Genomic DNA, 26144 nt, shown 5'->3' with positions numbered 1-26144 from the left:
CGCGGGTCCTCCCGGCAGCCGTCCCGTGATGCCCCGCGCGGCGGCGGCGGCGGCGGCGCTCTGGCAGCGGTATCTCGCTGGTGCGGGAGGCGGCAGTGAGAGCTGCGCGGGTCTCGTTCTCTGTGTCTCTTCGGCCGCCCCTCCCCCGCCATGTCCTACAACTACGTGGTGACGGCGCAGAAGCCAACGGCCGTGAACGGCTGCGTCACCGGTACCGGCCGTGCGGGGGGGTGAGGGGCGGGGCCTGGCGGGGGGGCCCTATGAGTTGGCGGGGGCTGAGGCGAGGAGTGTCTGCGGGGGCAGGGCTGTGGGGCGGGGGCTGGGAAGGGCCCGGTGGGGGGCGGTGTCAGTCCCTGCAGCCCGAGGGGTGACAGCTGGGCCTTGGTCTCTGTTCGTGGGCAGCGGGGCTTAGTGCGGCTGTTGCCCAAGGGGCTGGGGCGCCGCGCGGGGGGTGAGGGCGCGTGGGCTGTGGGGGGCCGGTGGGTGGTGAGCAGAGTGGCAGGGGCTGGGGAGTGGGCAGGCAGTGGGTGGATGGGGGGCAGTCGGTGTGTGGGGGGCGAGTGAACAGGGTTCTGGGGGTGCCAGGAGGTGGAGTGCAATCAGGGTGCTAGGGGAGCAAGCGGGTGGGTGGGGACAAGTGGGGTGCAGGGGGTGAGCAGGGTGCTGAGGTGCTAAGCTGGGTGCTTGAGGTGTAGTGTGAGCCCCCCTGTGGAGGCAGAGCTGCTGGATTGCTCCCTTGGTTTGCAGCCTTGTGATGCTTTGTCTCGCAGGGCACTTCACGTCCTCGGAGGACCTGAACCTGCTGATAGCGAAGAACACCCGCCTCGAGATCTATGTGGTCACGGCAGAGGGGCTGCGGCCCGTCAAGGAGGTGGGCATGTATGGCAAGATTGCGGTCATGGAGCTCTTCCACCCAAAGGTGAGTGTGCTGCCTGGTGGTGGGGGTGGGGTATGGTGCTGGCTGGGGTGCCGAAGGGATGAGATTGTGGAATAAGGGGTGAAATTTGTTCTGATTCAGTGCCAGGAGTTTGGGTGGGTTTCCTTTGTACGGAGTTTTCCTGAAAGAATGTTGATGTTCCCTCTTTCTAGGGGGAGAGCAAGGACCTGCTGTTCATCCTGACAGCCAAATATAATGCCTGTATCCTTGAGTACAAGCAAAGTGGTGAGAGCATTGATATCATCACCCGAGCGCATGGCAACGTGCAGGTAAATTGGGTGGGCAATGCAGTAAAGGCTGGTGAGTTCCCTTTGTGAATGCTGGTTTTATTTTGGTGTTGGAATAGACAAACTATAATTACAAGTCTCTGCCTTGTGGAGCTCGCAACCTAAGCTCCTGATCCTGCAACTGACTGTGCCTGGTCTCTTACACTAGTATTCAGACAAAACCCTCCTCACCAGTTGTCAAGCCAAAGCACCTTTCATCTGTTTTCAAATATTGAGGTATAATTGGCAGCTGTGATGCAATGGATTGAGCACAAGACTGGATATCAGTAAATTTGGTCTGCCAGTAAGTTGCTGAGCGTGTCCTTAGCCAAGATGCTTTTCTGTGCCACAGTTTTGCCATCTGTAATGTGCTAAGAGCTCTACAGATAATACCTAGGTCTCAGTGTTTTTTATCTATAGATTTCAAAGTGCTTTATCATTATTCTCATTTTACTGATGCGGAAACTGAGGCACAGGGTGGTGACTTGTCTGAGTCACCCAGGCAGACATGGGAATAGAACACAGGTCTTGTGTGTCCCTGTTCGGTGCTCTATCTACAAAGCCATGTTGCCTCTCTAGAAAAGAGACTGCAGAGTGTTTATGCTACAGGAAACTGAGAGTCAAGTTATTGAGGCCGGCTGTTTTATCTTTGGAGAATGTCATGGCTCATTGGTGAAAAGGACATCCATTTTGGACATGGGATACCCAAGTCACCATTTGCTTGCTGGACAATATGCTAAAGCCTATTAAATGGATTGCAGGAAATTGTCTTTGTCTTTTGACCTCACTGAGTGTTCTCTTGGTTCTTTGTTTGGGTCTCTTTTTGATGGTAGTCTCTTCTCTCCCAGGATCGCATTGGTCGGCCCTCAGAGACGGGTATAATTGGCATCATTGACCCTGAGTGTCGGATGATTGGATTGCGGCTCTATGATGGCCTCTTCAAGGTCATTCCTCTGGACCGGGACAACAAGGAGTTAAAGGCCTTTAACATCCGCCTGGAGGAGCTGCAGGTCATCGATGTCAAGTTCCTCTATGGCTGCCAGGCTCCTACCATCTGCTTTGTTTACCAGGTACCCTGGGTGGCTTCCTTGAGTTGTTCCTGAATAGAGGGTGTTGGAAATCATTGGGCAGGGCTGGTGTGAGTTGGAGTCCCTGAATGTCCTTGTAATTGTCCAAGTCATTTATGCTGTCCTGGAACCTATGCTAAGCAGCACTGTGGTCTAGTGGTTAGAGCAAGAGGCTGGGAATCAGGACTCGACTGACCGACCAACTTAGGAAAAGCCACCTCACCTCTCTCTGTCTCACTTTTTCTGTCTATGCCACATGGGTATTAGCACTCCATGGGAGGTCAAAGCTTCCCTCTTTAGGAGCATTGAGATTCTTGGATGACTGGTGCTTTAGATGTGCCTATTTCTTATTAAATGGTTAGCAGAAATGTGTCTCAGCATGCATTGGATAGGTTGCGGAGAGCTCAGATTGGGTTTACAGGCTCTGGCTATTTCTTTATAAAAGGTGATGTTGGGCCCTGATCTGCCTCCTTCTCAGTGGTTGTGAAGAGTCAGTAAATCCTGTTCAGCTATAGGTTAAGGCTACTTTTAATTTCTGTAGGTGCCTCAAGTCTGTCTTACTGTTGGGATAGTCTCCCAAAGGCAACATTTCTGAGCACTGTTACATCTCTACTTACACATCTCAAAACAAACTCTGTGGGCTAGCTGGCTGGCTCAGAAAATTGGTGAGAGGACATGGAGTCCTTCGTCTTTACATTGCCAGTGCAAATCTAGCCCAGGCAGATAGACACTGACTGAAAGTAATTGCTGTCTGATGGCTTTTTGGTGCCTGTGTGAAATGAGTTTGGTGGCTTCAGTTTAGTTCTTAATGGCTTGATCACATACAAGTCATGAGCACAAGTAATAATCTAGCTTTTATAATGTGCATTTCATCAGTAGAGCTCCGCACTTTACAAAGGAGGTCAGAGGAGGTCAGTAACATTATTCCCATTTTACAGATGGCAAATCTGAGACACATAGGAGAGATGTGTCAAGTTAAAGAAGTATGGGCTGGATGAATGCACTATAAGGTGGGTAGAAAGTTGGCTAGATTGTCGGGCTTAACGGGTAGTGATCAATGGCTCCATGTCTAGTTGGCAGCAGGTGTCAAGTGGAGTGCCCCAGGGGTCGGTCCTGGGGCCGGTTTTGTTCAATATCTTCATAAATGATCTGGAGGATGGTGTGGATTGCACTCTCAGCAAATTTGCAGATGATACTAAACTGGGAGGAGTGGTTCATACGTTGGAGGGCAGGGATAGGATACAGAGGGACCTAGACAAATTAGAGGATTGGGCCAAAAGAAATCTGATGAGGTTCAATAAGGATAAGTGCAGAGTCCTGCACTCAGGACGGAAGAACCCAATGCACAGCTACAGACTAGGGACTGAAAGGCTAGGCAGCAGTTCTGCGGAAAAGGACCTAGGGGTGATAGTGGACGAGAAGCTGGATATGAGTCAACAGTGTGCCCTTGTTGCCAAGAAGGCCAATGGCATTTTGGGATGTATAAGTAGGGGCATAGCGAGCAGATCGAGGGACGTGATCGGCCCCCTCTATTCGACATTGGTGAGGCCCCATCTGGAGTACTGTGCCCAGTTTTGGGCCCCACACTACAAGAAGGATGTGGATAAATTGGAGAGAGTCCAGCGAAGGGCAACAAAAATGATTAGGGGTCTGGAACACATGACTTATGAGGAGAGGCTGAGGGAACTGGGATTGTTCAGTCTGCAGAAGAGAAGAATGAGGGGGGATTTGATAGCTGCTTTCAACTACCTGAGGGGGGGTTCCAGAGAGGATGGTTCTAGACTATTCTCAGTGGTAAAAGAGGACAGGACAAGGAGTAATGGTCTCAAGTTGCAGTGGGGAGGGTTCTAAGGGTTGTAAACATTTCTATTTAAGAGTGAAGCTATTAATGCCTTGTTTATAATAATCAAACAGTCCTGGTATAAGAAGGAAGGGTTGATTTGATTTGTGTCTGCCTACAAACACTTAATGCAGCGCAGTAAATTTTGCCCTTGCAGCAGAGTGAGATGCGCATTCTGTCTGACTCATTAATTCTTACATAAAACATTTGGTTTGTTTTGGTTGCTGTCGCTCTGAATTGTGTGCGTGTAGGCAGGGAGAGGTTTCGGAGTTTTTTTCATGTCTAATTCTCTCTAAAGTTATTAATCCTGATCAGACAATTTGGACTGATCAGAATTGCAGTGCATGTTCTTAGATGTTGGTGGGTGGCCTTTTTTTTTTTTTGTTTTTAAATGCCAAAGGCAGATACCACAAATATGAATAAAATTCCATACAAAAGACTGTTGAGAAAACATACCAGTTGAAAGGACTCTAAATTGGTCCAGAAATCCCAGAGTTAAAATGCAATTTTACTCTGAAAAGCTACTGTAAAAACAGCAGCTTTACACTCAGATCTATTCCCCATTTCTATTCCTTGTAACTGCTTCTTGCTTTACTGATAAACTTAAGTTTTTACTGCTCTTTACTCTGATTAACACTGGTTTGCCAGCACAATCAGAAGAGAATCCAGCTCATAAGAACATAAGAATGGCCATACTGGGTCAGACCAAAGGTCCATCCAGCCCAGTATCCTGTCTACCGACAGTGGCCAATGCCAGGTGCCCCAGAGGGAGTGAACCTAACAGGTGGTGATCAAGTGGTCTCTCTCCTGCCATCCATCTCCACCCTCTGACAGAGGCTAGGGACACCATTCCTTACCCATCCTGGCTAATAGCCATTAATGGACTTAACTCCATTAATTTATCCAGTTCCCTTTTAAACCCTGTTATCGTCCTAGCCTTCACAACCTCGTCAGGCAAGGAGTTCCACAGGTTGACTGTGCACTGAGTGACGAAGAACTTCCTTTTATTTGTTTTAAATCTGCTACCCATTAATTTCATTTGGAGGCCCCTAGGTCTTATATTATGGGAACAAGTAAATAACTTTTCCTTATTCACTTTCTCCCACCACTCATGTTTTTATATACCTCCATCATATCCCCCCTTAGTCTCCTTTTTCCACGCTGAAAAGTCCTGCCTCTTTAATCTCTCCTCATATGGGACCCATTCCAAACCCCTAATCATTTTAGTTGCCCTTTTCTGAACCTTTTCTAATGCCAGTATATCTTTTTTGAGATGAGGGGACCACATCTGTACGCAGTATTCAAGATGTGGGTGCACCATGGATTTATGTAAGGGCAATAAGATAGTCTCCGTCTTATTCTCTGTCCCTTTTTTAATAATTCCTAATATCCTATTTGCTTTTTTGACTGCTGCTGCACACTGCGTGGGTATCTTCAGAGGACTATCCGCGATGACTCCAAGATCTTTCTTCTGATTAGTTGTAGCTAAATTAGCCCGCATCATATTGTATGTATAGTTGGAGTTATTTTTTCCAATGTGCATTACTTTACATTTATCCACATTAAAATTCATTTGCCATTTTGTTGCCCAATCACTTAGTTTTGTGAGATCTTTTTGAAGTTCTTCACAGTCTGCTTTGGTTTTAACTATCTTGAGCAGTTTAGTATCATCTGCAAACTTTGCCACTTCGCTGTTTACACTTTCTCCAGATCATTTATGAATAAGTTGAATAGGATTGGTCCTAGACTGACCCTTGGGGAACACCACTAGTTACCCCTCTCCATTCTGAAAATTTATCATTTATTCCTACCCTTTGTTCCCTGTCTTTTAACCAGTTCTCAATCCATGAAAGGATCTTCCCTCTTATCCCATGACAACTTAATATATGTAAGAGCCTTTGGTGAGGGACCTTGTCAAAGGCTTTCTGGAAATCTAAGTACGCTATGTCCACAGGATCTCCCTTGTCCACATGTTTGTTGACCCCCTCAAAGAACTCTAACAGATTAGTAAGACATGATCTCCCTTTACAGAAACCATGTTGACTTTTGTGCAAGAATTTATGTTCTTCTATGTGTCTGACCATTTTATTCTTTACTGTTGTTTCAGCTAATTTGCCCGGTACTGATGTTAGACTTACTGGTCTGTAATTGCCAGGATCACCTCTAGAGCCCTTCTTAAATATGGGCGTTACACTAGCTATCTTCCAGTCATTGGGTACAGTAACTGATTTAAAGGACAGGTTACAAACCATAGTTAATAGTTCCGCAATTTCACATTTGAGTTCTTTCAGGACTCTTGGGTGAATGCCATTTGGTCCTGGTGACTTGTTACTCTTAAGTTCCTCAATTAATTCCAAAACCTCCTCTAGTGACACTTCAATCTGTGACAATTCCTCAGATTTGTCACCTACAAAAGACGGCTCAGGTTTGGGAATCTCCCTAATATCCTCAGCCGTGAAGACTGAAGCAAAGAATCTCTGTGATTACTTTATCATCTTTAAGTGCTCCTTTTGTATCTCGATCGTCCAGGGACCCCACTGGTTGTTCAGCAGGCTTCCTGTTTCTGATGTACTTAAACATTTTGTTATTACCTTTTGAGTTTTTGGCTAGCTGTTCTTCAAACTCCTTTTTGGCTTTTCTTATTACATTTTTACATTTAATTTGGCAGTGCTAATGCTCCTTTCTATTTACCTCACTAGGATTTGACTTCCACTTTTTAAAAGATGCCTTTTTATCTCACTGCTTCTTTTACATGGTGGTTAAGCCACAGTGGCTCTTTTTTTGTCCTTTTACTGTGTTTTTTAATTTGGGGTATACATTTTAAGTTGACCCTCTATTATGGTGTCTTTGAAAAGTGTCCATTCAGCTTGCAGGGATTTCACTCTAGTCACTGTACCTTTTTAATTTCTGTTTAACTAACCTCCTCATTTTTGCATAGTTTGCCTTTCTGAAATTAAATGCCACAGTGTTGGGCTGTTAAGGTGTTCTTTCCACCACAGGAATGTTAAGCTCACGCTCCTTGAGTTAGAACATTGCTAACCAAGCGATTTAAGTTCCAACTGCATAATCTTTGTTTAAGTGTGAGCTGGAAAGAACCCAGCTTAACTTTGACTTTGCAGAGCAGGCAGTTAGTAAAAATCTTTTACTTAGAAACTGTTGATTGGATCTGAAAATTGCCAAGACACAGTACACACAGAGCCTAACAGTGTCCTTTAACAAAAAAAAGTAATTTTTCATAATAGAACCATGCTCGCAACCTTAATTCTGCTCTTTTGGGCACCTGCATCATTACAATACAGTCTGTAGTTCCTGGATCCCATACGGTTCCTAAAATAATAGTGCTGTATGGGTTTTCTGTAAGCTGGTAGTACAGAGCACTATTCTGTGTCTCAGACAAACATCAGTTCAGAAGAATCATTTCTGTGAAAAGTATTAGTATACTGTGCTTACACAATATACTGCAGAATAATAGCTTTAAGTAATAGCAAGAGTTTATGTAACCTACTCAGTGTGTTACATGACCCTCTCTGTGCCTGATCGGCAGGGGATATGAGTTTGTTACAGCTCCAGCTACAGAGCATGAATCTCTGGGTCAATTGTAGCTTTGGAGGTCCCTGGTTCAGTCTGCTTGGTGTGTCGGTCAACATGCTGGCTGTCACACTAGCTTGCATGTTTGCAGCAGAGTCCATGGGTAAACTGGATAATGGTCAGAGAGTGGGTCTGCTGAGACCACTGCTTTTTATGCTAGCCAGTATCGTCTCATCGTTACTGTGTGCTCTTCCATTTGTTGTATCCACCTGTTGTCTCTCAGATTGATATACCGTAACTCTTTGGGACAGGAGCTGTCTTGTGTGTTTGTACAGCACCTAGCACGATAGACCGTTCCATGATTGGGGCCCCAGACACTACTGCAGTACAAATAATGGGTCATAAATATCATGAGAGAAAAGGCGACTTTTTTAAAAAGGCTGTCTGTAAAGAGAAGCTGTGACAAAGAAAATTGTGAACTATAACAAGACAGTCTGTATTATCATTGCCTTCTGGGCATGTCAAGTATTACAGCTCTAGAAGGTTCTGCATGCACATGCAGCTAAGGCTGTAGACTATTATATTGTATTTGAGAGAATTGGATAATATGACTAGGGCATTGCTTAAGCATTTCCACTCTAACATGGTATTGATTGTAGAGGGTCAGACTCTATCCTCCTGCTGTTTTGCAGCCCCTAATCAGACATTGCAGCCCTGCAGCCTCCTTATTACTCTGCAAGTAATCTCATTGTGTTCATGATCAAACACACACTTCTGCTTGCCTGCTGCAGTGATTTCTGTTGCTTCTCTTTCTGCAGGATCCCCAGGGCCGCCATGTCAAAACGTACGAGGTATCCCTGCGAGAGAAGGAATTCAACAAGGGTCCCTGGAAACAGGAGAATGTAGAGGCCGAAGCGTCCATGGTAATTGCAGGTCGGTTCTTCCTTATAGAAGATCTTACCTACCACATCTTGCTTCAGTGGTGATGCTTCACCTTGTTACAGGTACTCTCTAACAAGTCTGTCTGCGTTCTCCCTTTCTGCAGTGCCCGAGCCCTTTGGAGGAGCTATCATCATTGGGCAAGAGTCAATCACCTACCACAATGGCGATAAATATCTGGCTATAGCTCCACCCATCATCAAGGTGAGAGAGTTTCTTTCTAGAATGCTGTTCCCTAGGGCCTTGGATACGGCTGCTCCTGGGGCCTGGATCCCTTGCACTTCAGTTTCCACCTTGTGCCTAGGTGCTGCATGTAGTAAGTTCTAAGGCTCACCTGTACTAAGGGATCTCCAGGCTGGGATTTTAAACTGCTCTCTCACCCTTGCATATCTGTGGGATGGGACTCCTCTACTCCCAAGTGACAGTGTAGGGATGTGCCCTTTGGGTGCATGAATGGGTGTCTGGTACAGTTGTTGATCCCTGTCTTCGGGCACTTGAGGGATGTGTTCTGTGTTGAAGAAGGCGTGTGCCTGGTCCCCTTATAGCCAAATATGGGTGGGGCTGCTCTTTGCTTTGAGTGCCAGGGAGAATGCTGTAAAGCCAAAAGTCTGTTGGGGCTCTGGGGCTGCAGAGAAAGAAATACATTAGGTAGCAGAGTGAGGTTCGGGCACTGGCCCAAGCCAAAGCAGAGATGCAGCTGAAAGGCTCACAGCAAAGGTAGGACCTGTAGCAGTGAAAGATCTGAAGCTTGAATACAACACTGAGTGTGAGAGAATGCTTGGTTTGGCAAGAGGGGAGCCCAGGTGGGGTGTCTGAGCCAGCGGGTGTGATCCTAGTCAGAGGGGTATGATTCCTGGGTGCAAATTATACAGGAAGCATCAACTAGATCACAGAGGCAACAAGGGGAGTGAGTGTGTGTGTTAGACTGAAAGAAAAGCAGAGCTATGATCAGAAGATCATTTGAAGGCTGAGACAACAATGGGCTAGAATTGTGGAAATGGATACAGGCATCATGGCTTGAGTGGCTGACAGGCTGTCAGCTCAGGCTCTTTGGAGGCCCATGCTTTGATGTGTGCTGCATTAGTAAGAAAAGTAACATGCTGCCTGGGAGTTTCTCTGGGCCGTGTCCTGCCGACCTAGCACAGGCACATCTGCCCTTAAAGTCGATGGGAGATTTTGCTTGGATAAGGGCTGCAGGAGCATGCCATTAAATCCCAACCCAAACAGATGATGCCCAGCTTCTGGTCATGCTGTCACTCAGAAAACCACTTGCTCAGAGTCCTGAGACAAAGCTGGCATGCAGCTGTCTGGGCCCAAAACAGCATCGGGACAGTTCATCTGCTGAAAGTGCTCAGTCAGCGGAATGGGAGTTTCTAAGGGGGTCACTCCTGAGCTGAGAATGGGCCTAAGGCGTTTCAGCCTGACCTGTAATTCCTGAGACAGTTCTGAGTAGTTGATAATGGGGAAGTTCCACCTCAGACTCACATATAAGCACTGGCACAATATAATCAGTGTGGAGTCAAATCACTGTCCCAAGGAGCGAGCAGATTGCCACAATGGTCAGGGGAATTCACCACCTCACGCAGGATTGTACTGTTGGCCATGTGCGTTGTGGGCGTATTCACTCTTCTCTGCTACATCTGGCATTGGCGGCTGCTGGGAGCTGGATACCAAGCTAGGGAGCCCAGTAACTCCAACCACTTTCTCTGCCTGCAGCAAAGTACAATCGTGTGCCACAACCGTGTGGATCCCAACGGATCCCGTTACCTCCTGGGGGATATGGAGGGCCGTCTCTTCATGCTGCTTCTGGAGAAGGAAGAGCAGATGGATGGCACAGTCAGCCTGAAGGACCTGCGTGTGGAGCTGCTTGGAGAGGTAGCGCTCTTCCCCCTTGCTGCTGTGCTATGTGTTGTCTCTGCCTAGGGAATTCATGAGCTGCAAGCACAGCTCAAGGACTTAAATGGAGAGAAGCGAGTCTCCACTGGGATGGGGTGGGGTTTAATTCTCTGCTATTTTCACAGCTCTGAACCCCCTGAGGCACCAGGATTTATGGGGAGTGACCAAGTGTGGGTCCTTTGCTAGCGTCCCCACCTTCAGGGTTTGCATTGTGGCTGGTGCTTCGGTCAGTCATTGAGGGGAGAATGTACTCTCTTTGGTGGTTCTCTAAAAGGATTTTATTTCAGGCTATGGATCTTAACCTCCTTCCAGGGGCTTTCCCATGGAGCTGGAGTTTGGGATTGGTGTTTGCAGGGTAGGGGCCCTGCTCTGGCCGGGGGCTTTCCAGTGGGCTTGAATTGTATATCTGCTACAGGCTTTTTTCCCCCTAACCTGCTGGTCCATCTGTCTCCTCGCCTAGACATCCATTGCAGAGTGCCTGACCTACCTAGATAATGGTGTTGTCTTTGTCGGCTCTCGGCTTGGGGACTCCCAGCTTGTGAAGGTGAGAAGAAGTCCTCTCCTGATCTAGTTCTATCTGAAGCCACATTTGTTCACCTTTCCCCTCCCTGCTGGATCCCAAGAGGCGTGGATGGGTCAGGGGAGCCTCTGCCTTGCTTCCCATTGCCTCGCCCAGGCCTCTCTGCTCTGTTTGCTGGAAGTTTGGTTCTGTTATTGACAACAGGTCGGAAAAAAAAAAGAGGAGTACTTGTGGCAATTTAGAGACTAACAAATTAAGTTTGTTAATCTCTGAGGTGCCACGAGTACTCCTCGTTTTTTTTGCTGATACAGACTAACACGGGTACCACTCTGAAACAGGTTGAATAAACAGGCTCAGTCAGTATTTATGAATCAGATTATTACATATTGATACAGCACAGTACAGAATACAGAAAGGAAGACTGTATATTACCAAACTGATCTGCAGAAATGTTCTTGATTCACTCCCAACTAACTCTCAAAACCTCAGCTCCTTATGTGCCTTGGGTCTTTACAAAGAGAGAGAAAGGAATTTCTTTTTCAACAGCCTAATTACTTGTGAAATATCCTTTATGGTATTTCAGTGTACATGATTTGATAAGTCCATAGGCATTTTGAACCAAGTTGTTATTACAGAAAACATCTCTGACAACAAGCAAATCTTGATGAATTAAAAACATCTCAGTAGTTTATTATCTTATCAATCACAAAACACATCTGCAAGTATCCCTCGTCAGTCACAAGTGGTCTCTTTTCTTGGTTTCCTAGACATCTGATGACTTTTTCTGTGGGTTGACAGGATCACAGCAGGAGATTACACACATTCCATCACTTGGTCACACACTAAGGTTCAGCCTGTGTACAGAGTACATTTAGGTGTATAGATACAGAACACCAGCACTTTGATTCATGCCCCACAGTGTTCTGGGACTTACGTACAAAGCATTATGGGAGTTTCATATCTGCTAGCAACTCTGGGTGCTCCCTGCATTTACTTTGGGAGCTAATGACTTTGTGTTCACAGCTCAGCGTGGACAGCAATGAACAAGGCTCCTACGTAGTGGCCATGGAAACCTTCACCAACCTGGGCCCCATCGTGGACATGTGTGTGGTGGATCTGGAGAGACAGGGTCAAGGGCAGGTAATATTGGCTCTGCCTTCCCTTTGTCGGTGCTGAGTGCATCTACTCCAGATGGGGCGTGCCCAGTGCAAAGGAGGGATAGACTGTGCTCCATGCTGGGCATCCAAGCTGCCCTCATCTGAGCTACTACGCAAGGAGATGCTGGAAGGGAGGATAGGTAGTGCTTGTGGGGTATTCTGTGTTAGGAGCAGCGAATGGTGGTGCTTTGAGATCCATTGCGGGAAGGAGCTGTGAGTGCATAGCAGGAGTCTTAGGGTGGCTGCTTCCCAGGGATCCCTTCTCACAAGGGAAGATTAGAGGAAAGTTAATGGGTACCTCCTCTTTCTAGCTGGTCACGTGCTCTGGCGCCTTTAAGGAGGGCTCCCTGAGGATCATCCGGAATGGGATTGGGATTCACGAACACGCCAGCATCGACCTGCCAGGGATTAAAGGTACATAAATCCATCGGGAGAGTAGAGCATACATGACAGCCTTCAGCTCTGTCAGCCTGTTCTACAAATCCATGTGGTTGTGACCCACAGCTTCAGAGGGGACTGGGAGACGTGTCCTGCATGCTGGCTGGGCAGGGTGTGGGGTGTGTCAAGGGGCATCTCCCTAAGCTTTTTGCTGAGATGTTTACTCTGAGTAATATTGGGCTCTTTCCTTGTGCAGGCCTATGGCCCCTGAGGTCCGATTCACACCGTGAAACTGACAACACCTTGGTGCTATCCTTTGTGGGTCAGACCAGGTAAGGCTCTGGGGTTAATGCTGGGGCAGGCTCTGGGCTTTGCGCTCTGCACCCAGTTAATGAGTTCTTTCCCTCTTGTAGGGTTCTGATGTTAAACGGGGAGGAAGTGGAGGAAACTGAGTTGACAGGATTCGTAGATGATCAGCAAACCTTCTTCTGTGGCAATGTGGCCCATCAGCAACTGATCCAGGTACTGGTGAGGCCAGTGGGAGAGGAGGGGACTTCTGGCTGGAATGGAAAGGGCTGTGAGGTATCATGGGAGGAGGCCTAGAGAATGTGCTCCCAGTAACAGGGATGGTGGCAGCGTTTCACCTGGGCTGAGTGTCATTGACGGTGAGTGTGCCCTGCATCTGAGCTGAAGTGTTTCCCGCTCCTCCAGATCACCTCTGCCTCCGTGCGGCTGGTCACTCAGGAGCCCAAAGCCCTGGTGAGTGAATGGAAAGAGCCCAAGGGGAAGAACATCAGCGTGGCTTCCTGTAACAGCAGCCAGGTGGTAGTGGCTGTGGGGCGAGCACTCTACTACCTGGAGATCCAGCCCCAGGAGCTCAGGCAAATAAGGTGAGTGTGATCCCCTTGCCCTTGTGTCGTTCCTCTGGCCCCCAGCCTGGTTACTGACCTGTCCATTTCCTTCCTGCCTGCCTGCTAGCTGCACAGAGATGGAGCATGAGGTGGCCTGCCTGGACATCACCCCACTGGGGGACTCTAATGGCATGTCCCCTCTGTGTGCCATTGGCCTCTGGACTGACATTTCGGCCCGCATCCTAAAGCTGCCCTCGTTTGAGCTGCTGCACAAGGAGATGCTGGGAGGAGGTAGGCACTGTTTGTGGGGCATTCTGTACTGGGAGCAGTGAACAAAGCTATGTGTGTCACTTAATGAGGCCTTCTCTTTTTTCCCAACCCCCTGCAGAGATCATTCCCCGCTCCATTCTGATGACCACCTTTGAGAGCAGCCACTATCTTCTCTGTGCCCTTGGAGACGGGGCTCTCTTCTACTTTGGGCTCAGCATTGAGACAGGTGAGTGCATGGCCCTTCCTAGTCTGGCTTTTGAGGGGGACGAGACTGATAAGATGCCCTTCCGAATCCTCTCTTTGATCCCAAGTGGGCTGGCCTGTGATGATGATGGCCCCTCCCTGCTCCATCCTGGTCAGGCCACACCCCGACAGGACAGGGATCTCACCCATTTGTAATAACCCTGACATCCCTTGGGAATCTGACAGGCAGCTTCTGTTCAGATACTCAATATAATCAGGATTCCTGCTACAGGAGGGGGATCACCCCTTGCCTGCTTTTCAAGGAAGGGCTACTCTTCCCTCTCCTGGAGGGGACATGAGGTGGCTCTTTGTGTGAAACGCTTTGACAGCCACCCTCTGCTAACTGCATGGTGTCTCTGGCCTCCATGTGGGCCCCTTCCAGCCAGTGTGCCTCGCGGCTTGATTCCACTCTTCCAAAAGCTCCCATCTCCTTTGGTTGGGCAGCTCCTAACACTGCTGCTCCCTTACTATAGGTTTGCTGAGCGACCGTAAGAAAGTGACGCTGGGCACCCAGCCCACCGTCCTGAGAACGTTCCGTTCGCTCTCCACCACCAATGTCTTTGCCTGCTCTGACCGCCCCACTGTGATCTACAGCAGTAACCACAAGCTGGTCTTCTCCAATGTCAACCTCAAGGAGGTGAACTACATGTGCCCCCTCAACTCAGATGGCTACCCCGACAGGTGAGCACGCTCACCCCATGTCAGAGGGGAGGGGCTTCTGGACTCTGCACTGGCCCAAGTGAGGTAAGGAGCAGCATGGCTGGAGGGTTCCCAGCTGCATTCTTCTACCTGATCTATTGTTGAAAGGGCACAACACCCCCACGTGCATTCCCTGCTCAGGCCTGGCTGACAAGAAGGTGGAAGGTGACGGCATGTTCAGTGAGCAGTATACTCACAGGCCAGCTTGCAGCTGTATGGAGAATGGGGAAGGGAAACCCTCCTCCAAATGCGATCAGACACGCTCCTTTTCCTCACACATAACAGTCCAGCTCTTTTGCTGCCCTGATGGTGTTGAATGAGAAGACACTTGCCATTGCTTACTTTGTCCCTCCCTATATACCAGCACTGGGTTCTTCCGCCCAGGCTGGGTCCCAGTAACCCTTAGTCAGGAGATCAGTGCTGTGTTAGTCTAGCTGTTCTCCCAGCATCCTAGCTATGCAGAGCCCTGGAGTCAGTGGCTTCCTCTCTGGGCACCTGGTTTACAAGCCTGATCAATGACAGTCTCCTTTCTTTACAGTCTGGCATTGGCCAACAACAGCACTCTGACAATCGGCACCATCGACGAGATCCAGAAGCTGCACATCCGCACGGTTCCCCTCTACGAGTCGCCCAGGTGAGCAGTGGGGTGTTAGGGTTTCTGGGTCTGCACCATGTGTGTGATTGGGGAAGGACGATGGCATGGCTCATCACTCTTCAAAGAGGAGCCGCCCCACCTTTCCACTGGTGTGTGGAAGTGGTGAGATGGATGAATCAATGAGATTGGTGGCTGGCATTCTGAGAGCAGCCTGGGGGCTGTAGTAAGGAGATGTCTGGGAATTGAGCAGTTTAACAGCCTAGTGTCCCAGGAGCCTCTGTGTTTTCCTTAGCCTCAGACATGCTCTCTCCCCTCCCGCTGAGGAGTCCTTGCTCACACGGCTTGTTCTGTTTATCCTGCAGGAAAATCTGCTACCAGGAGGTGTCTCAGTGCTTTGGCGTACTTTCGAGTCGCATTGAGGTGCAGGATGCCAGTGGGGGCACCACTGCACTGAGACCCAGTGCCAGCACCCAGGTGAGAGGAAGCTCTGGGAAGGCATGTGGGCTCGGGAGCTGGGCCACTGGATTAGCGGCTGTTGGAAACATGACTCTTCGAGCCAAATGGTGATACATATTTTCCTTGACCATCTTGTCATCCCAAGGTTGAGTATGTGGACTCCACTGCCTTACCCCATGGCAGTCTGGGCAGGAGGGACGGTGGGAAAGAGGGAGGGTGGGACTCTAGTTTTAGACTCTCTTGAATCTTTTTATCTCTAGCAGACTCTGCGGCTTCCCCTGTCACATGTTCCCCTTTTCTCTCATCCCAGAGCCCCAGATCTCCTTTGTTTCCCTGAGTCTTACCATTCAGATTGCTCATTAGATGGGATTGCTGATCCATCCTAGGCTGTTTCCTTCTCTCCATGGCTGAGACAAAAGTCCTCTCAGAAGCTGCCATGGAAACTTCTGTCTCATCATTCTGTGCCTTTCTGAAAGATCTCTGAGGGGGAGTCCAATGTGCTCATGTGCCCCTGAGCAGCTGCGTCTGGATTTTCCCATGGGAAGAAATGTTCCCCCCACATCAGTGACCCATTTGGCCAAGGGGCTTGTCTGGGATCTCATTCATCTTCTTACCCCTACTCTGCATTTCCAGCTTTCTTTCTCGTTCAGCCTTTCTGCTCTCCCAGTGTGCTAGGCCACTGCGAGTAGCTTGAGGGTGTGATCACTCTCTCTGTCCCAGGCCCTGTCCAGCAGCGTCAGCTCCAGCAAGCTGTTTTCCAGCAGTACTGCCCCACACGAGACATCCTTCGGAGAGGAGGTGGAGGTGCACAATCTACTCATCATAGACCAGCACACCTTTGAAGGTACCGACCCCAACCACTCCCTTCTTCCTGCCCCAGGAGGGGGCTCAGCTTACCTGCTGAACACTTTCCCTTGCAATGCACATGCAGCAAATGGGCATGGATGAGACCAGCAGCTCTGTGAAAAAGAGGCTTTATAAGAAGGAAAGGCAAAGGGATGGGGACTCCTGGAGGAGGGTTGGGTGTAAGGCCGAGGGGGTTATACTGAGCGGAAGCACAGACTGGCAAAGAGGGGGTCTCTAGGGAAGTTCTTGGCTCTGTGACTTGGGCACATGGAGCAGGCTCTTAGTTCTTTTTGATAAGCTGGTCCAGTAGCGTGGGAGGGGAGAGGGCTCTTAGCCACAATCCAATTGCTTTTCTCTTTTCTACACCCAGTGCTCCACGCTCACCAGTTCCTGCAGAATGAATACGCCCTAAGCCTGGTCTCCTGCAAGCTGGGCAAGGACCCCAACACTTACTTCATTGTGGGCACGGCCATGGTGTATCCCGAGGAGGCTGAGCCCAAACAGGGTCGCATTGTAGTCTTCCACTACTCAGATGGTAAGAGGGAGAAGGCTGAATTCCTGTACGGGGTCCCTCTCCTGGCAGAACTCCAATCATCCAAGGGAGGTCACCCACTAAATCCAGATGATTGGGAATGGACATCACTGCAACAGGCACCTTGGCTTCCCTCACAGACCTGCTGACAGATGGTTGCCAGCTGTCCATGAGAAAGCTTGTGCCCCCAGGCTCTTCTGCTGCTTGGGAGCTTTTGCTCTGCTGTGAACCAACCTCCAAATTATGGTACTTCTCCCCATCTCCCATTAGGATACCATAATCCTTCACCCTAACTTCCTTCCAGAGCTGGAGTCTGAATCCCATGGTCTTTCCAGTTTTACCTCTCACATCCTTCTGCTACTGTCACTGGGCCAGCAGCTGCCCACCGACTGGCTGAGAAATGGACTTAGCCTTTCTAGGGAGAGAACAGACTTGAGTAGAGCATCTTGTTTGGGTTCCACAGAGGGTCTTGTAGCTGCTCTTGGGGGGCACAGAGGGTAACCAAAGAGTCTGTTGGTGCGTTCCAGGGAAACTGCAGAGTCTGGCCGAGAAGGAAGTGAAAGGGGCTGTGTATTCCATGGTGGAGTTCAACGGCAAGCTCCTAGCCAGCATCAACAGCACGGTAAGGCTCTTGCAAGGCGCTGGATATCCCAGGGAAGAGTTTTCTCCAGAGTTGGGAGGCGGCTCAGCCACAAGATTGAAAGAGCTACTGTGCTCTGGTGCGCTGGGCTGCTATGTCCCTCTAGTTTTTCTGTGCTGGCCCTGGCTCACATGTCTGTTCCCTCAGGTGCGTCTGTATGAGTGGACGGCAGAGAAGGAATTGCGCACAGAGTGTAACCATTACAATAACATCATGGCTCTCTACGTGAAGACCAAGGGGGACTTCATCCTGGTTGGGGATCTGATGCGCTCCGTTCTGCTTCTTGCCTACAAGCCCATGGAGGGTAACTTTGAGGAGGTATCAATACTCTTTTACCCAGGGTGATCCTAGGGTGGTGGGAGAGGTCTCGATCCTGTGGTACAGCAAGGAGCTTTCAGGAAAGGGAGAGCAGCTTGTGGGGTGAGGAGAGGGCAGTTTGGCCAGAGGAGAGCCAACAGAGCTGGGCTTCCCATTCTTATGGACACTGCGCCTCAAAAAGGATCTACTGAAGCCAGCCCTCAGAGTAGCTGCCGTGTTAATCTGTATTCGCAAAAAGAAAAGGAGTACTTAGTCTCTAAGGTGCCACAAGTACTCCATTTCTTCTTGAAGCTAGCCTGTGGCAGATAGCTCCTGTGGGACAGGCTGCTGGGGGATCTGGTTCAGTGTCACAAGCCTTGAGGAAAGGATGCTTTGTGTGATATCTGGTGCCTGCCATGGGGCTGGGAGGTGGGTTGTCCTGGCTTCCTGTGGTGAGATCCAGGATGGGTAGTACAAGGTGTCCTGATGAGAGACCAGCCCCCCTCACAAGCAACATGGGTAGTCCTGCCAGGATCCTTGTTACGTTCTCGGGGTAGGGAATGTACTGGTGGAGTAGCTGGCTCTCTGGTGTAGTCCTTCCAGGGATCAGCCTGCTTTTCCATCCAAAGGCCCCACCTTCCTAGGCTTCTCCAGAAAGAGCCACTTCTGCATGAAACTGGCACAGAGTCCCTCTCCTGGGGAGATGGGATTGTGATCCCATCAACTGGAGTTTGTGCTGTGCTGCTGCTCTGCCAAGTGGCCTTGTGAACATGCAAACCTCCTTCCTCTAGCTCTGACATGGGCTGGCGCTTCCTCCTTCCACCTGACTTCATTCCTGGGCTCAGAGGGCTGGGTGGGATCCCTCCATGCCATTGTAACCTTGGCGTTGGGTGGGGCAGGGTGGCTCCATGCGGATATCACCTTGGGGGCTCACAGCAGGGCCTGATCTCCCTTGGTGTGTGTCATGCTCTTTAAGATTGCTCGAGACTTCAACCCAAACTGGATGAGTGCCGTGGAGATCTTGGATGATGACAACTTCCTGGGAGCAGAGAATGCTTTTAACCTGTTTGTGTGCCAGAAGGACAGGTAAGCTGGCTCTGGGCATGATGCATTGTCTGGTGGTGGTGGTGTGGTACATCGTATCATTCCCTCCCTTTACAGGTGGGTGTTAGCTGGCAGGACCTGCCTCTCTTCTGTGTGTGGAATGTGGCTGTGGGGAGGTGCATTTGTTAGCTCAGAGTACTGGGATGGGGAGTGTGCTTGTGTGCAGGGGGACATGTCTCTGTGGTGCCTCTGGTCTGTGTTCTTACCCCATTGCCTACCAGGGTCCTTGTATTTCAGTGCTGCCACGACCGATGAGGAGCGCCAGCACTTGCAGGAAGTGGGGCTGTTCCACCTGGGGGAGTTTGTCAACGTGTTCTGCCACGGCTCCCTGGTCATGCAGAACCTGGGCGAGACGTCCACACCGACGCAGGGCTCGGTGCTCTTTGGCACGGTCAACGGAATGATCGGTAAGGGGAGAGCTCCTTGGCTGCCTCTCACCCTGCTGCTAGGGCCTGTTGTGTGGGGATCTCAGATCCTGGAGGAGCACTAACATGGGCCTTGAAAAGAAGCTGCCAAAGTGGATTCAATAGCAGAGCCCTCCTGGAGCTATTAGTTGGGCTGGGCAGATTGGTTTTTGCTGAAAAATTTAAAATATTTGCACAGTGTCTGCTTTCATCAGCAAACTTTGATTTTTTGGGGGCAATCAAAATACTTCTGCTAAAAATATATATATATATATATTTAGAAATGCTGCTGCGGTGCTTCATGTGAGATGTAGTTGTTCCAACTCGCTTTCCTTGGCTGGGCTCCCCAGCCTGCCTACATGTCCCAGGATGTGCTGCCATCCCTCTCCAAGAGGGGGACACTGTGGTGCATCATGGGAGATGTAGTCCCATCAGGGAGCCCAGCCTACGTGGAATGGGAGCATAAGGTACCTGAACCACAGCTCCTGAGAGACACCAGCTTTTCTGGATTTTAATCTTTTCACTTTTGAATTTTTGCTGAAAAATGAAGTTTTCTGTGGAAAATATGAAAGAAAGTGATTTTTTTTTTCACTTCCATTTAAATTTCCTGGGTGGGGGGATCACTTGTGACCATCTCTACCCATTAACTGCCAGGCAAGAGCCTGCCATTCCCAGCCTGCTGGAATCTGCAACAGTGTGGCCCAAAGGTTGCCAGGAAACTGCTTCATCCAGCCCTGCCCCTCATTGCCCTCTCCTTTCTTGCAGGGCTGGTGACATCGCTGTCGGAAAGCTGGTACAACCTCCTGCTGGATATGCAGAACAGACTCAATAAAGTCATCAAGAGTGTGGGCAAGATCGAGCACTCCTTATATCCTTCCCCGTCCTCCCGTTCTGTGCCGCCTTCTCTAGCAGATCTAGGAGCTTAGCAATGAAGGTGCCTTTTACAGTGGCAGTCACCTAAACCGTGACTGTTAGGCTGTGCCATGAGTGGGATAGAGGCTGACACAGCGAATGCTAGAACGCTGACACATGAATTGATGAGCCAAAGCCTAGAGTGACTTTCAGGAGCCTGGGTGGTGGGAGAATTTATGGAAGTTCACCAGATCTTTGTGTTACTGTGACCCACTGTGGTGAGCTCTGATCACTTGGACATGGTGTCTCTGGCACTTCACATGTATAGTAGGCAGGCAGAGCTTTGGCACCTATACGCTAGGGCAGTGGTCACCAACCCATCGATTGCGATCGACTGGTTGATCCTGGAGCCTTAGCCAGTCATTTGCGACCTCCAGGCTGCTAAAAGTCCAGCGGTGCAGTGGGGCTTAGAGGCTGCCTGCCTGCTATGGTCCCATGCTGCTCCCGGAAGCAGCTGGCTGCTGGCATGTCTCTGCGGCCCCTGGGGGAAGGGGTGTGGGGAGGTGGCTTTGCGCGCTGTCCCCACCCCCAGCATCGTCCCTGTTCCCGGCCAATGGGAGCTGCGGGGGTGGTACTTGCAGGCGCAGGTAGCGCATGGAGATCCACTGCCCCCCTCCCCCCCAGGGGCTGCATGCAGAGATGTCCCAGCAGCCAGCTGCTTCTGGGAGCAGCATGGGGCTACTGCGGGCGGGCAGCCTGCCTGAGCCCTGATACACTGCTAACTGGGAGCTGTCTGTGATAAGCGGCTCCGGGCCAGACCCTGCACCTCACACCCCCGCCTGCACCCCAGCCCAGAGCTCCCTCCCAGACCCCGCACCCCAGCCCAGAGCTCCCTCCTGCACCTAAACTCCCCACAAGAGACCCCAACCCCCTGCCCCAGCCTGGAGCTCCCTCCTGCACCCAAATCCCCCCAAGAGCCCACTCCCCCACCCCCTCCTGCATCCAAACCCACTGCCCCAGGCTCAGCCAATGCACACCCCACAGTTGAGAATGTTGCACTGATTTGTGACAATCCCTGAAGAATTTTCGATCTATAAACCACAAACGACACTAATAATAAGTAAAACTCATGAAATGTTCAGTGGATTCTATGAGACTAGGTGCAGTGGGATCACATGACCCCTGCACCCAAACACCCTCTCAGAGCTTGGACCCCTCACTCCTGCACCCCAGCTCCCTGCCCCAGGCTCAGCCCAGAGCCCTCTCCCACACTCTGAGCCCCTCGGCCCCAGCCCAGAGCCCGCAGCCCCTGCCCCAGCCAAGTGAAAGTGAGTGAGGGTAGGGGGAATGGAGTGAGCAGGGCGGAGCCTCGGGGAAGGGAAGGGGCCTCAGGGAAGGGGCGAGGTAGATCCTGGGTTGATCTTAAGTTCAAAAAGTGATCTTGTGTGTAAAAACGGTTGGAGGCTACTGCCCTAGGGGACTCTACCAGTGGGTAGGGGGAATTTTTTGAGCTGCTTTGCAGAGTAGCAGGATGAATCGGGCACTCTGTTGTATTGCAGTCGGGGTCAGGGACTCCATTGGGCTTGGCACACAGTCCTTGCCCCAGAAAGCTCACTGTCTGTCTGTCTCTCTGAAATACTGGGCCATGATGTAAATCAAATGCTGCACTGGTCGTGGATGTCGCATGTATGTGTGGGAAATGGGGCAGTGTGTGTCCTACGAAGCTGCTCTGCATGCCTGGGGGTGGAGTTCTGTTCTGAGTGGTGTTTAAGGGAGTTTGAGGATGGTGCAGTTTAAGTGGGTTTTGCTCCTTGATTCTTGCTTCCACCTGGAGATCATTTCACACTGAGCGCAAGACGGAGCCAGCCACAGGGTTCATTGACGGTGACTTGATTGAAAGCTTCCTGGACATCAGCCGGCCCAAAATGCAGGAGGTGGTAGCAAACCTACAGGTGAGATGGGGTTTGGGTGTGAGAATCGGTGAGCAGCAGAGGATCTTGGGAAACTGATCTCTGGCACTAATCTTTTGAATGGCACTTCTTAACCGTGGTTCATGCAGGGGTGCTTCTGTAGGAGCTCTGTTCCTCCTCTCCCCCCAAGTCATGCTGCTGTAACACATCTGTCCCTTGTTGCAGATTGACGATGGCAGTGGCATGAAGAGAGAGGCCACCGTGGACGACCTGATAAAGATCGTGGAGGAGCTGACCCGGATCCATTAATAGGATTCGGACTCATCTCCTAGCATTTTCCTCCATGGTAGAATATGGAGTCTCTTCTCACCTGCAGCCAGGGGGTCCCCTAGCCAGTTGCACTATGACACCAGAGGCTGCTGTTATCTTTCCGGGTGGAAGGGGAGAACCTCTGAACTGAAGCCATCTCGCTAGGGACTCGGGGATGTGATTTTTGGCTGGGCATCCTGTTGTTTCCTGCTTGGGTTCACCAATCCTGTGGACCTTGGCTCCCAACCCAGGACTGGTCATGGCCGATTGCTCCTATTGGGTAACTGCCAGCGCTTGGCTGAAGGGTCACCCCTTGCCTGGACTTCCCCCTTGACTCACTTGTTCACTGTTGTCTTTAGTATCTTTTTATTTGATTTTTCTTTGATTCAGTGTGTTTTGAAGTGGAAGTCTCCTGCACCCCCTTCTGCCTCTGTAATGAGGATGGGCTGGAGGCTCTTCTCTGGTGCTGGGAAGATGGGGGAGATACCTTGCTGGCTTGGGGAGATGCCTGTTTGTCTGGGTGGTGAAGCTCAAAGGGTAGAGAAGGTCTCTCTCTCTCTCCACAGGATTTGTGGTGTGCTCAGGGAGGAAAGGTCGGGAAAGTGAAATATCTGTGGTTTGGTTTCTGAGTTTTACCAAATAAAGTAAGAGTCCAAGAGGAAAGGTCTGGCTCCTGCCTTCTCCTTGTCCCTTTGTTCTGCCATGGGGCTGATTTATAGGGCTGTGGGCCATTGCTACAGGAGCCATGTCCCTGCTATGCTCCACAGGGAACTCTCACTCCACATCCCTGTTCTCCATTGCTTTGACCGTTGTCCAGAAACAATCCTTTGGGCTTAAACTTTCCCCTGCTTGTCTCAGCTCACACACAGTCTGCAGGGGGAGTTGGACAGAGCTGAACAGCTGAGTGGATCGATCAGTTTCTGGGGGAGAAGGAGAGAACCTTTCCCAGATGCATTCTTCTGTGTGCACACTTTAAAGACTTGTCTCTGTACTGATGATTGTGGGCTTTGCCTCTTGCAGAGTGTTTTTGAAGGCATTACTGAAGAGGCATGCTCCTCTTACAGATCTAGGCATGTACCTAAGCATATGGTGCTCCAACGTTACCCAAATACTCAAGGAAAAGGTAAGACTTGGAGACCTTTCTAGAATGTGTCCATCCCCTCTGTAGAGCAGTGTTAAAGTTACTATGGGAATGATCTTGACAATGAATCCCTGGATTTTTTATAGAATTAAAAGGACAGCTTCACAATTACCTTTTTGTACCTATTAAGGGGCTTCCCACCTTGCCCTGCTTCTTGGTTTGCTGTTCTGGCTGTCTCATGCCAAGCTGTGTGGGATGAATTTCTTGGGTTCAGTCTGCTGCCAGTGGGGCAGAGGAGCAGTGTGTTCCCATGATGAGATGCCTGAAAAGGCTGTCCCCTCCAGGTTGGAAGCTCTGCCAACAATTCCCAGTAGCATGAGCAAGTGTAAATATCTCTGCGATTAGGAACACTGAGATCATCAGATTGGCTCAGACCTGTGGTCCATCGAGACCAGTGTTCCTCTCTCTGACATTGGCCAGCAGCAGATGCTTCAGAGAAGGTGCCAGAACTCCTGCCCTAACATAGTCCTGGCTCACTTTGCATTGTCTCCTCTATGGATTCACCCCAGTACCTTCGTCTAGGTCCCCATGTGGCTGAGATAATAGCTTTATCTATCAAACTGAACTGATTTCACAGCAGCCCATCTCCCTCCAGTCTCTTTGCTTGTGAATAAAATAAAGAATAAACTCTGAGCAGCTCAGCTGGCCTATTATGCTCCAGTACCTTTCTGCACACTGGCAGGAGTGTGAGGCCAGGGACCCTGCTGTTAGCATCTCCCATGGGAAATGGGTGACAGCAGATCTGGAGGCATGTGTGTCAGGCAGCAGAGTAGCCAGTGTTTCTTCCCTGAGCTAATGAAACAATCCACTGGGCAAAAGTGATTCTGCAGAGGGCAGGATTGTCTAGTGGTTACAGCACTAGCTGGGGCTTGGCAGCTCTGGGTTCCACTTCACTGACTGCCCATGTAACCACAGCCCACTTACTTAGTCTCTCTGGGTCTTCATTCCCTGCCTGTAAAATGGGGATAATGATCTTTCCTTTCTCCATTTGTCTGTCTTTGCTATTAGAGTGTGGGCAGGGACTCTCTCTTACTATGAGTACGTGCAGCACTCTGTACTTTGGGACCGTGATCTCTTCTGGCACTATAGATGTTATCCTAATCCATATAACTCTCTCACGCGTGAACTCCACAGAAAAACGATAAAAGACAAAAACACAATCTCTCCCTTTGGCAAACACTATCTCTCCCCTCGGTGAACGCTTTTCATAAAGTGGTCTCTCCATAGCTGACCCCTCTGTTCTCACCCTCAAAGGAAATTTTCACGACGCCTTTGAAGGATGAGCCTGGGAGCATACATTTATAACTTTGCTAGATGCTAAAAATCATGGACTCAATAAAGACACTGGCTTTATGGCTCATTACGACAATCTGTAACTCACTATCTCCCATTTTTGTCCTATAACTGCAGAGGTGTTAACTGCCGACTTCACCTTGAATGGTCCTTTGTAATAACTTCTTGTGCGTGGGTGGCCAGTGACCCGGCTGTTTGGGGAGGCTAGCCCTTGGCCCCTCCTCTTCTGCCTCCCTCCCCCCCTCCCCAGGAGCCAAGAGAACCCCCACGGCAGCCCCAGTGCCGGGCTGCTGGGGAGGTGAGGCGCCAGGCCTGGTTCTCCAGGTGGCACCACCTCCAGCCCCGGTGCTCCGGGCGCCACGGCCAGCTCCGGGAGGCCAGGCAGCGCAGCCACAATAGCACCAGCCCTCCTGACTCCCTGCTGGAGGCAGGTCAGCCAAGGCAGAGCGGGAACTGCAGGAGGGGGCCTGGCTTGGGGGCAGAGTGTGGGCAGGGCCACGCTAGGCTGTTTGGGAAGGCACAGCTAACCCTTGCCTACAATACCCGCCGCCCATGTCCTTGTGCTAAACAATCTGTCCCACCTTGTATTTAGCTGTGACACTGAGTACCTTTCCCAGCCCTGAAGAAGCTCAAAAGTTTCTCTTTCACCAACAGAAGATGGTCCAATAAAAGATGTTACCTCACCCACCTGGTATCTCTAATATTATAAAGTGACTCTTTGGAACACAGGAGTCCTCCATGCTAGTTCAACCTGCTTATCCCCTCCAGGTTGGTATTCTGGCTCTCACCACTCTGGATTAGACCAGCGATCCTTTCTAGTCTGGTATCCGATCTGGTGCCACACTGCATCAGACTCTTGGTCCTATCTACTCTGGTGGCTATAAGTGATGGCAAACTCATCAGATCTTTGTTCCTGTCTATTCTGATAGTCCATCTCCTGCAGTGGTTTAGAACCTGCTACCTCACTCCATTTGCCCCCTTTAATGCACCTTGGCTGGGATCTAGGCTGTCTGAGAGTGGGATTAACCATTCCTGATCACTTATACACTCACAAAGAGTTGATTACATAGCAGGAGCTGTCCCCAGTTACCCAACAGAGGCGCTTGAGCCTGGAGGAACAAGGTGCAGTTTCTTGGCTCTGCAGCAGTGGGCAGAAAGGAACCACTCCCCTAGA

At 50.1% G+C, this 26144-nt stretch overlaps 2 protein-coding genes across 2 annotated transcripts in view; one reads left to right on the top strand and one right to left on the bottom strand.

The window, feature by feature from the left end:
* The window catches only part of SAXO4 (stabilizer of axonemal microtubules 4), a 167859-nt gene that overhangs the window by 97774 nt on the left and 43941 nt on the right, over window positions 1-26144 (bottom strand). The gene's annotated exons all lie outside the window — the stretch shown is intronic.
* DDB1 (damage specific DNA binding protein 1) lies at window positions 19-23199 on the top strand. Its single transcript, XM_084632526.1, has 27 exons — window positions 19-211; window positions 771-919; window positions 1090-1206; window positions 2052-2273; window positions 8457-8571; window positions 8684-8781; window positions 10294-10452; window positions 10934-11017; window positions 12017-12133; window positions 12462-12564; window positions 12785-12860; window positions 12942-13050; window positions 13240-13418; window positions 13507-13670; window positions 13768-13875; window positions 14366-14573; window positions 15130-15225; window positions 15549-15660; window positions 16363-16486; window positions 16859-17023; window positions 17548-17642; window positions 17808-17978; window positions 18934-19043; window positions 19299-19468; window positions 20231-20333; window positions 22146-22269; window positions 22453-23199. The coding sequence occupies exons 1-27, from the start codon at window positions 151-153 to the stop codon at window positions 22534-22536; spliced, it is 3423 nt and encodes a 1140-aa protein (XP_084488652.1). The 5' UTR covers window positions 19-150; the 3' UTR covers window positions 22537-23199.

Source organism: Lepidochelys olivacea, assembly GCF_965140295.1.
Source record: "Lepidochelys olivacea isolate rLepOli2 genome assembly, chromosome: 6".
In the NCBI taxonomy this organism is placed as follows: Eukaryota; Metazoa; Chordata; order Testudines; family Cheloniidae; genus Lepidochelys; species Lepidochelys olivacea.
The sequence above is the reverse complement of the archived record's forward strand: the minus strand, read 5'-3'. Positions and strand labels throughout refer to the sequence as shown.